The sequence below is a fragment of the Curcuma longa genome, chromosome 17, assembly GCF_044706935.1.
Source record: "Curcuma longa cultivar G26 ecotype Majalengka, Jawa Barat chromosome 17, ITB_CL_G26_1.1, whole genome shotgun sequence".
NCBI lineage: Eukaryota > Viridiplantae > Streptophyta > Magnoliopsida > Zingiberales > Zingiberaceae > Curcuma > Curcuma longa.
Window position 1 is genome coordinate 5,453,365 of NC_133877.1, and position 12,148 is coordinate 5,465,512.

At 39.4% G+C, this 12,148-nt stretch overlaps 1 protein-coding gene across 1 annotated transcript; it reads left to right on the forward strand.

Annotated features, from left to right (window-relative positions):
• The first annotated feature begins 790 nt into the window (after positions 1 to 790).
• Positions 791 to 9,831, forward strand: LOC141848293 (putative glycerol-3-phosphate acyltransferase 3). Its single transcript, XM_074736336.1, has 4 exons — positions 791 to 1,445; positions 8,815 to 9,119; positions 9,175 to 9,314; positions 9,411 to 9,831. Exons 1-4 carry the CDS (start codon positions 791 to 793, stop codon positions 9,829 to 9,831), a joined length of 1,521 nt encoding a protein of 506 aa, XP_074592437.1.
• The last annotated feature ends 2,317 nt before the right edge of the window (positions 9,832 to 12,148 follow it).

Consider the following 12,148-nt stretch of genomic DNA (forward strand, 5'->3'; position numbering starts at 1 on the left):
TTTTTTTCTTGTAGGATTTTTGAATTTGGGGTATGATTCTCATTTTCTTTTCTTTTTTTTTTCTCGTAGTATTTTTTTAATTCGTGGATGACATACAAAAGAGACGGTAATTTTTCCATTGCAATCAGGTTCGTCTTACTTTTGTATTTTTTTTTCTATACATCTTAAGTTGCTCAAACTGTACAGTTCACCTAGCTTTTTACTGAAACCAACAGTTGATGTTCTACGACGAGCAAACTGTTAACGACTCATAGGAACATAAACAAATATTTCATATGCCATCGTTAATTATTAATCTTTCTCTACAAGACTGAGCCTTCATCTGACTCGCACTACAATCGGGATAGTGACTACACCACAAAATAATCATGGAAGTTGGAGCATCCCCATCGCCCCGCAACACAAATGGCACCTCAGCACCCATGCAGTGGGAGAAGCTCGCTCATTGGCTCCGGTGGTGGAGTAATCGTATATGCCAGATTTGAGGGTTTTGTTTTCCTTATCACGAGGAACATATTGCTGCTGGCTGACCATACAAATCCAAGATTACACTAATATATAATTAGCTCAAGGTAAGCATTAAGCTATCGAACTCGCTTTGAAGCTTTGATCCACCAAACTCCTGTAAATGGTAGTATTTAATAACTGGGTAGGTAGCTGGTCGGTTCTACGTCCATCTCGACCTTGGCCGGAGATGCTGACTGCTATTTGCACGTACGTGAACGATCGCCTATAAATGATAGTGCACCATCATCAGCTTCCTCTGCACGAAAAAAATCCATAGGTAACGATGGCTTCGAAGGCTTTCTTTGAGTCCTTCCTCGAGCTCTTCAGCTCTCTTCGCTGCCGTCGCGGAAACCCTCACCGATCTCAGGCGATCAGCCATCATCGTCACGCCGCCTTAAGCCACCTCGAGGACAAAATCCTGGTGGTGGACGTGGAGGGCGCCCTGCTGCGGTCCTCCTCCACCTTTCCTTACTTCATGCTCGTCGCCCTGGAATCCGGTAGCCTCTTCCGCGGCCTGCTGCTGCTGCTGCTCCACCCTCTGGTTCACTTCCTCCGCCGCGAGGCCGCTCTCCGAGTCATGGTCCTGCTAATCATACCTGTTGTAGCGTGCTTCTTTTCCGGCTACTGGGACTGCTCGATTGGGAAGCTTGCGTCGGAGAAACGATCACGATCAACGGAAGAGGTTTCTCAGATTCCCACAAACCAAATCCTCCGGACTGGTGTTCCTCTTCTCTCCGGCGAACTGGCTCTCCTCTTCTCTTTGCTGGCTACAAGACTTGGACGCAATCGCACACCTCTCGCACACTGTTCGCACCCTATACAGCAGAGCCTTCCTCTCCCTTTAATAGGGAGAGGCTGCGATCTCCACGGAGTGCACTCCGTGGGAGCGCATCGTGGTGGTGGTGGGCTGCAGCGTGGTGGTGCGAGGTGGGCAGGCGGTTACAAAAACCGCTAACATCTCCCACTCGTCCAAGTGAAGCCACAAAGGCAAATGGTCACAAAAACCATTAAGAGGTATCTAGTCACATAGACTAAATATAACCGGAATGCACAGTCACATAGACTGTAAGAACAACCAATTCATACATAGGAAAATGGTTCGTGCGACAGCAAGCACATTGAGCATTCATTGCTAAGAAAGTTGTTACACCTTACATAGCTGCTCATAGAGCGATCAATGCTAAGAAAGTTGTTACACCTAACTTAGCCGCTCTCCAAATAGTACATAACCATTTTTCTGAATGACACACAGTCATTTATCTGATGGCTCACAACCATCATCCAGGTGGCACCTAGCCGTTCTCCAGTGATACATAAATCACTCTTCTTGTGGTACATAACCATTTCCTGGACTCATTATGTCTTGCTATTTACCCAGATTAAATAATTTGTATTTACATCAATATGAACATCTCTAATCCCTCAATTTGACTATTATGTCAAGAGCATGTTTCATATTCAATATTCACAACATTTCTATACATAACAGAAATGGGTCGACCAGTGAATAACATCATAAGATGTAAATATATTTAATCTTCCTTTTTAGCTAGAATCTATTCATTTTAATCAGTCGCTTTCCTAGTTATGCTCCATAGACCGAATCATCCATAGTCATAGGATACATGCTAAAGTAGCAAACACTGATTAAAATTTCAAGTAGACAGCTAAATAGTCACTTAGGGTAAATACTGAGATCAACATATAATCTCATAGGGCTCACATAGTAGAGAAGCAGGGATCCATTCTCCTACTACCCTAATTGTCGCATTAGCACATGTGGTATGAATCACATGCTACGATGTTATTCTCTTTACCAAAAAGAGTGCATGTTTTTCTCAAATTAACATCGTACAGATTTCGATCTAGACATTCCCAATGCCTAATCCAGAATTTAACACATAAATTCTAATCTGGCTTCTAACAGATTTAGTAAATGGTGGGATCATTTACTTCGATCATCAAACTTTAAATGATCTCATCTTGATTCCAATATCAAGGCGACCCCAGCTTATAGGAATGTAACAATTTTAACAGCTACATAAGCCATCAGCTACATAAGCTGTCCTATAAGCACCGGTCTTACCTCCATTTGTACTCAACAAATAGAGATGATTGTCCATGTGAGAGGACCAATCACAACCTGCCAACATGCATACCGAGATCTTATATGAATGTAACTCAAACACATACACTGAATAGATTATGGCAAATTACTCAATCAAATCATAATATTTGATTGTCATTGTTACATTCTACGAAGTCCCAAAGACTTTACATGTTCACAAAATGATTCTCTTGGTATTGGCTTAGTAAAAGGATCTGCAAGCATAGCACGAGTAGGGATATACTTAAGAACCACTTTTCTTTTTGCCACAATATCCCTTACAAAGTTATATTTGATAGCTATATGCTTGCCCTTGCTGTGATATTTGGGATCCTTCGAAAAAGCTATTGCAGCTTGACTGTCACAGTAGACAGTAACTGGACTCCCACTGTCCTCAGCAATCTTCAGATGCTTTAGGAACCTTCTTAACCAGACTGCTTCTTGCACAGCTGCTGAACATGCCACATATTCAGCTTCCATAGTTGACAAGGCTACACAAGCCTGTTTCTTGCTGTTCCAGGAGATGGCGCCACCATTCAATAAGAACGCATAGCCTGATGTGGATTTTCTATCATCCAGGTCCCCAGCCCAATCTGCATCTGAATAGCCCGTCAGGCTCATATCTGATCCTTGAAAACAGAGACAATAATCTGTTGTTGCCTTCAGATATCTGAATATCCTTTTTACTGCCTTCCAGTGTCTCGGTCCTGGATTTGACTGAAAGCGACTTACTAAGCCAACAGCATAGCTGATATCGGGACGTGTACACAACATAGTGTACATCAAACTACCAATAGCACTGGCATATGGTCTTTTCTTCATTTCGGCTATTTCATTAGGAGTCTTGGGACACATACTCTTGCTCAGAACAGTACCTTTCACAATAGGTGTCTGTTCTATGTTGCACTCAGACATGCCGAACTGTTGTAACATCTTATTAATATAAGTCTCTTGAGACAAACCCAAAAGTCTTTTAGAACGATCTCTAATGATCTTCACCCCTAAGATGTACTCGGCTTCCCCCATATCTGTTGTATCAAATTGTGATGATAACCACTTCTTGATTTCATTCACAAACCTTATGTCATTTCCAGCTATCAACATATCATCAACGTATAATGATAAAATGACATACTTTCCTTTTTCCCTTTTCAGGAAAACACAATGATCCTCATTGATCATTTCGAAACCATAAGATAAAATGACTTCATTAAATCTTATGTTCCATTGCCTTGACGCTTGCTTTAGCCCATATATAGATTTTTTAAGTCTACATACTTTATCCTCTTGGCCTTCAGCAATGAAACCTTCTGGCTGAACCATATAGATTTCCTCGTCAAGTTCACCATTAAGGAAAGCGGTTTTTACATCCATCTGATGTAATTCTAAGTCATAATGTGCCACAAAGGCCAAAATAACTCGTATTGATACAAATTTTACTACGGGAGAAAATGTCTCTTCAAAGTCAATACCCTCTACTTGGGTAAATCCTTTTGCAACTAATCGAGCTTTGTATCTGTTAATCGATCCATCAGCTTTCCTCTTTATTTTGAGAATCCATTTATTCCCAATAGCCTTTCGGCCAGGAGGAAGATCGACTAAGTCCCAAACATGATTCTTATTCATAGACTCCATCTCTTCAACCATTGCAGTTTTCCACTTTTCTTTAACTCTACATCCCAATGCTTCCTCAACAGATTGAGGTTCATCATCGTCAACTGGGAGTGTCATCAATGCCTCATTCTCAATATCAAACCTCTTCTTAGGTTTGATTTTACGAATACTTCTTCGTAAGTTGGGCTGTTGAGAAGTCAACTCATGACTAGGCAAATTACTCCCACTCGGTTGACTAGGTTCAGGCATCTCTATAGACACCTCTTTGGTTGATAATGTCTCATCCTCCTCAAATAGAGGAACTGTCTTCTCAACCTCACCTCTAATTGGGAACTCAGTTTCAAGAAAAGTAGCATCTCTCGACTCTATTTCAGAGATAGTTCCATCTTGCTGCTCACCAATGAAAACATAACCTTTAGAAGTATCAGAATACCTTATAAAGATACACTTCTTACCCCTAGGTCCCAGTTTTCCATATTTATGAGAGTTATCATGAACATAGGCAGCTGACCCCCAGGGTCTCAGATTACTCAAATCCGGCTTTCTGCCAGTCCAACGTTCATATGGGGTAGATGGAACTGATTTTGAAGGCACTTTGTTAAGTATATAGGCCGCAGCTAATAATGCATCTCCCCAATAGGAGATCGGCAAATTAGCTTGGGCCATCATAGACCTAACCATTTCAAGAAGAGTCCTATTTCTTCTTTCAGCAACCCCATTTTGCTGTGGAGTTCCAGGGATTGTCAGCTGTCTAATAATCCCTCTATCATTACATATTGTCTTGAACATATCAGACAAATATTCCCCCCCACGGTCAGTGCGTAGGGTCTTAACCTTACGTTCCATTTGATTCTCAACTTCGTTCATATAACGAATGAAGCAATCTAATGCTTCAGATTTATGAGAAATCAAATACACATGACCGAAACGAGAGAAATCATCAATAAATGTAATGAAGTAAGAAGCTCCATGTCTAGCCTTCACATTCATTGGACCACAAATATCCGAATGAATCAATTGCAATGGTGACTCAGCCCTAATAGCCTTACCAAATGGTTTCCGAGTCGCTTTTCCAGCAAGACAATGCTCACATATAGACAAATGAATCTTAGCTCGAGTGCCTAATAGACCCTCTCTAGCCAACCGATTCATACGTTCTTGTCCTATATGTCCTAATCTAGCATGCCAAACTTCATCAGTTATATCTGCATCACTAGTAAGAGCAATGTTTGAAAAACAACCATCAATTCCACAATTGATATTTGGTTCCACATCAAGAACCATAAAACCATTTGTTAAATAACCATATCCGATTGACACTGAGTCAATCTTAAGTTCAACACACCGACTGTAAAAATTAATACAATACCCTAAATCAAGAAGACAAGTTACGGAAACAAGATTCCGTCGAATTTCAGGAGCATACAAGACATCATGTAGAAACAAAACACTACCACCACGAAGGTTGAGTTTGCAAGTGCCGATTCCTTTAACTTCAACTCTTGCATTGTTTCCTACATAGATCCATCTGTTGCCAGCTGGTACCCGACGGTACTCCACAAATGTAACTCGCTCCCGAGCTACATGGTTGGTTGCTCCCGAATCTATAATCCACAAAGGATAAGAATCAGCCAACAACACAGAACTAGCAACAAATTGCTCAGGAAAAGAAGACACACGTGGATTTACCTTTTTCGGCTCAGTGCATTCCCGAGCGAAGTGGCCCTTCTTGCCACAGTTAAAGCAAGTCAACTTGCTTTTAGGTTTCTTCCCAGTCTTCTTTCCCTTCTTCTTGATAGGGCCTGGTCTCACTCCTGCTGTAGCAGCTTCCTTTTTGTATCCCTTTCCTCTCTTAAACCATTTATTTTTCTTGGATCCAGATGATCCAGCAGAACCGGCAGCCATATAGACTTGGCCAGAAATCCTTGCGGATTCTACTCTCTCCGCCTCCAATTCCACATGGCGTGAGACATCAGTGAAAGTCTTAATACTCTCACTGTGAGTTAAAGTCTGCTTCATGGTTTCCCAAGAGTCTGGAAGGGATCTAATAACTGCTTGAACCTGTTGTTCATCGGTCAACTCATGACCTGCAGTTTTAAGCTCCCGAATCATGTTCGACATTTCCCGGAGATGTTGAACCATTGATACATTCGGGCGTTTTTTATAACTGTCAAACTTGATTGTCAGCTGCCGAAGCTTGCTCAGACTGACTCCACTATATGTTTCTCTAAGGGCTACCCAGACTGCATGAGCCGAGGAATATGACTCATACTCAAATGCTAAGTCATCCACCATTGAACTAATCAAAATGCCCTTAGCAGTGGAGTCCTTCTTCTTCCATGCCTTATAGGCATCAAGATCTCGTCTGTTTTGTGCAGTGGGACCATCTACAGGTTCAACCATAACCTGATTTACAGCCTCTAGAACTTCTTGTTCCTCTAGGACATACTGTATCCTGAGGTGCCAGATTTTGTAGTTATCCCCATTAAGTTTTTCACCCTTATTTAGTTCAGCTATAATGTTCTTTGTTGCCATAACCTATCATAAATAAACAAATTATTCAGATATTCAGTGTATGTCATTTATGTATGTAATCTTTAAATTGACTCAATGTAAATTTGATTTGGTTTACAAAATCAAGTGACAATTATATTCTCACTCATCATTTGTATGTTCCAATCTAATTTACATTGATCTATTTTATTACATACATCCCAACTTTTAATGAACTTATCATTAATTAATCATGATATTTATTATTAAATGAACTTATCATTTAAAGTTTATTAATTATACTCATAATGAACTAATCAAAGAGTATACATTAATAAATCATCATGCATCATAGTAGAGATAAACAGCATTAAAATGAACATATCATTAAAATAAACATGTTGTACATTGTTAACAAATAACAAGAACTCTACTACTCATAATTAACTAGAAACAACTCTAACAAACTAGATAAGCAATTATTACTCCCACTAGGACAAACACTAGCGCAGTAATAATCCAAACATAGCCTATCTTTTTAGGCTGAACAGAAACTTCTTCAGCTGGGATGCTATTTGGATGATGCGAGGATACAGAATCCTGTATCGAACCCAAATATCCCACAGAAGTGATCTTCAACAGAGTCTTCATTTGGATCTTCTTCTGGATCCTCTTCACAATCAGCATAGTGAAGTAGTTCTGTGCACAACTGGGTATAGGTAATGCGCCCTTCATAGAGCCCCCATATCTGAAGTGCTACACGTCGCAGGTTTTCAGGCAATGAACGCATCAAAGCCCAAATCCTGTAGTTATCCAGAATCGGAAAATCCTGCATCTCTAGGCGCCAAAACAGTCTGTCCAATCTTCCATATGTGTCCACTAAGTCCATAAACTGGAGTCATATTCTATCCACTGGATAGCTTCCCTCAGTTTATTGCGCATCACATCGCGTCGAGTCATAGTGGTAATCGTCCGTGCCATCTAAAAAAAATTGAAATTAATGAAGTCAGTACAAAACTGACAAACCAGCACATATACCAGCTTAATTCAATTTATATATTGGCATAGAACATAATAAATCAAGAAAAACAAATCTTCTTGATTTAATGGGGTTTTATCAACTGATTCTTTTATCAATTGATTGGCACCTTGAAGACTCAACATGACCATTTCCATGATAACTAAAATATCATATAGCTCTAAGCACCCTAGGCACTTGAGCATCAGGCATGATATTTAATTTTATCATCATGTTGACCAAGCCTTTTGAGTTGTTTCTTAATTATAAGTTGTTTAAACAACTTCTTAATTATGAGTATGGTTGACTAATGTCAACTCTAACCAAGTCTAATTGGGCTAATTGAGCACAAAAGTTCAATTCATTCTTATAAAACAGCTCAATCAATACATAAATGAAACTAATTCATTACAATATAATGATCATGCTTTAGTGGTTAGCCTATGTTGTTATAATTGTGGAGATCACTTGTTCGATTCCCACCAATTGTTATTTCTGATTTTTTTTTAATTGGGCTGGATTTGGGCAACTTAATTAATCAAAAAAAATTGGCCCAACCCAATTCGGCAGCCCACTCATCATGCTAATTAATTGATTTGTTTTTTTTTAAAAAAAAAACCTTTTCTTTTCTTTTCCCAGCCGAACCATCTACTCTGTTCGATCTTTTCTTTTCCCAAATCTATGCCCTAATAACACTGCCGTCTCTGCCATCTCCTCCGGCGCCAGCCCTGCCGGCGCCAGCTCCACCAGTGCCCTGCCGGCGCCAGCGTGTGCCGGCCTCACCGACATCAGCCGTGCCATAGACAAAAAACAACGCTCGTTGTCTTGCTGCTGACGCCAACCTCAGTCGCCGACTCCACTCCAACCTCGCCGGATCAGAGGACACGTCGCTGACTCGCTGGAAGCGACAGCACACAGTGTGCTGTTGTCGCTTCATCGGCCAAAACAGAACAGAGAACAGTGTATTCATAGGCCAAACCAGAACAGAGAACAGTGTATTCGTCGGCCAAAACAGAACACAACAGGTAATCTATTTTACTCGCTCTGATACCAATGTAAATCATACCTGTTGTAGCGTGCTTCTTTTCCGGCTACTGGGACTGCTCGATTGGGAAGCTTGCGTCGGAGAAACGATCACGATCAACGGAGAAGATTTCTCAGATTCCCACAAACCAAATCCTCCGGACTGGTGTTCCTCTTCTCTCCGGCGAACTGGCTCTCCTCTTCTCTTTGCTGGCTACAAGATTTGGACGCAATCGCGCACTGTTCGCACCCTATACAGCAGGGCTTTCCTCTCCCTTTAATAGGGAGAGGCTGCGATCTCCATCGTGCACTCCATGGGAGCGCATCGTGGTGGTGGTGGGCTGCAGCGTGATGTTTGTGCGAGGTGGACAGGCGGTTACAAAAACCGCTAACAGATAAAGCCCATGAAAAGCTCTATGTATGCAACCATCGAACCCTCCTCGATCCCTGCTACATCTCGATGTTGCTGAACAAGATGGTTGTCGCTGCGTCGTACAGTGTTAGCCGGGTGTCGGAGGTTCTATCACCGATCAAAACGATCAAACTCACCAGGTTCTATCCCTTTAAGTAACACTTTCATATATCCACTTTAATATTTTTCATTTCTGCAATTCTTATTTTTCACTCTTGTTCGATTTATAATCCAAGGGACAAGGAGATGGCGAGGTTGCTCAGGCGAGGAGAAGACCTGGTGGTGTGCCCCGAAGGTACCACTTGCCGGGAGCCATACATGCTGAGGTTCAGCCCTCTGTTCGTGGAGCTTGCGGCGGAGGTGTTCCCGGTGGCACTGACGGTGCGCGCCAGCATGTTCTACGGCACGACGACCTCCGGGGCCAAGTGGCTGGATTCCTTCTATTTCCTAATGAACCCTCGGCCAGAGTACAGCGTGGAGTTCCTGCCCAAGATGCCACTCTCGCTCGCCGACGACGACAGGTGTAATGTCGCCAATCGCGTGCAGCGGGAGATCGCAGCGGCGCTGGGCTACCAGTGCACCATGCTGACGAGGAGGGACAAGTACATGCTGCTCGCGGGGAACGAAGGACTGTCAAGGGTCAAGGCCAGCAAATAAAAAAAAATGCCACACTTAATTATTAGAATAGTTAAAAACCTATCTATTTAAAAAAAAAGGGTCAAAAGATGTTATATTATAATTTTAGTATCGAAAATACTCCTATTTAAAAATCAATTAATTTTTAGTTTAATTTAGTAAAATATTATACATAGATAAAAATACTCTTTAACAATGACTTAATTAAAATTATTTTAAAAATATTAAAATGATAGTTAAAAAATCAAAATTAAGTAACAACTACAAATATATATATATATATATATATATATATATATATATATATATATATATAAAGTAGGAATGAGCAAAAATTTAGTTAAACCGAATAAATCGATCAAATTTAAAAATTTAGCTCAGTTATTTCAGAATTTCAATTATTTTTTCTAAAAAATTAATTAATTCAGTTCGATTTCTATTTTAAAAATTTTTATTTGATTAAACTGAATAAATCAAATTAATCAAAATAAAAAATAATTTATAAATTTCTAAGTAATTAAATTTATAAATGTATAATTAATTGATAAAATTTTTATAATATTTGAAAATTTTGATTATTTTGATTAATTCGATCGAAAATCAAATTAATCAATATTTAAAACAAATCAAAAATGAGTGATCGAAGGCCGATAAGAATATACATTTTACTACTACTACTATTTAATAATAACTAAGTTTATTAATTAATTATTTTCTAATACTATTAATTTTTTTAACTGGATGATATGACTGCTTGAGTTGCACAGGTGTCTCAGCCTGATGAAGAGGAGGGTGACTTAGTGAGGTTATCAGATGAAGCTATAAATGATATATATTTTGATGTGGTTGGTGGAAGCAAGAAGAACGTCCTCTATGACCTTAGCTCCCATGCGCGGGTTGCATATGATCATGTTATGGCTCTTAGGGCCAGGGGTCGATCCAGTTCTCAATCCAATGAAGTACAAGAATTACGATTAGAAAATCAAGCATTGCGAGAGATCGGGTCACGACATTAGAGCAGTCGGTGGATAAACGGGTCAGGATGACCGTAGAGCAATCAGAGCGGTCGGTGGATGAGCGAGTCAGGCTGGCTGTAGAGCAGTCAGAGCGAGCGATGGATATGAGCGAGTTAGGGCATCAGTTGATCACCAATTTCGAGAATTTTTGGATCGCTAATCAGTTGTTAATCCTTCTGTTTATCCCGTGCCGCATCATTTCAATTCACAAGACACTGAAGACCCAAATGCTCCAGATAAGTAGATAGATTGAGGTATATTTATTTTTATATTTATGGTTCATTATATATATTGAGGATGACTAATGAATTTTTTCCATAAACACTAACGCTTGGTTGTTCGCAGATGGAACTGGAGAACTTTCAACTAGCCTCATGGATTAATAGATACGTTCATATTTTACTTTTTTAGTTTTAAACTGTAATCGTGACAACCTAAGAAACAGATTTAACTTGAGTCTTAGTTTTTGTTTGATCAGATATGTAATGTAGGCATCTATTATTATCATGTATATTTACATCACTTTATTTTTACTTATGCTATTGTCATGCTTGAGACTGGGTGACACTATCTTAGTTTCTAATTTTTTTGGTAATACTGCTGTTACTCAAAAAGCTTAGGCAGATAAATGATGAGCAAAGAGAAGCCCTATTGGATTAGTTGAGAGGTGTCAACATGAGCAAGTTTGTTAGTGAAGCTGTTACTGTTATTTGTGATGTCAAGTCCTGTTTGTTGTTTTTTTATTGCTTTCTTAATCGTTGGGCACGATGGATTCTTTTTTTTGTGTTGTATATTTTTATTTTTACTTTTATCATTCAATCTTTTGTATGCTATATGTTATTTGAACAGGGAAATACTGCTGTCTACCTTTTGTAACTGAAAAACATACATGATACATCAACGATATGCTTTTAAAGTTGATCTTTCTATTTTTGTTACCGATGGATTCTAATTGAAAATTAATTTTTTTTTTGTTGTATATTTTTATTTTTACTTTTATCATTCAATCTTTTGTATGCTATATGTTATTTGAACAGGGAAATACTGCTGTCTACCTTTTGCATGCACATGCTCGGATATGCTCCATCATTAATAAATCTAGCAAAGACGGAAAAGAATTAAAGAAGGCAAGTACTTGTATGAATTGGAAGATTAATACTGGTGTGATATTCCTTTGTGCAATTGTTTGTTCTTGTTTTTAGTTTTTGCAGACTTGAAAGATTGTCTTTTGTTGTTTTTACAGATAGGAAAAATTGTGTTGGATCATGTTGATGAGTGGGCCTTAGGGCTTCATCTTATTTATTCTACTTGGCTACTGTTCA

Coding starts and splice junctions, on each gene's coding strand:
- LOC141848293 (XM_074736336.1), top strand. CDS start 791: ATGGCTTCGAAGGCTTTCTTTGAGTCCTTCCTCGAGCTCTTCAGCTCT. Junction 9,120..9,174: donor TGGGCTGCAGCGTGATGTTT/GTGCGAGGTGGA, acceptor GCCCATGAAAAG/CTCTATGTATGCAACCATCG. Junction 9,315..9,410: donor AAAACGATCAAACTCACCAG/GTTCTATCCCTT, acceptor TTATAATCCAAG/GGACAAGGAGATGGCGAGGT.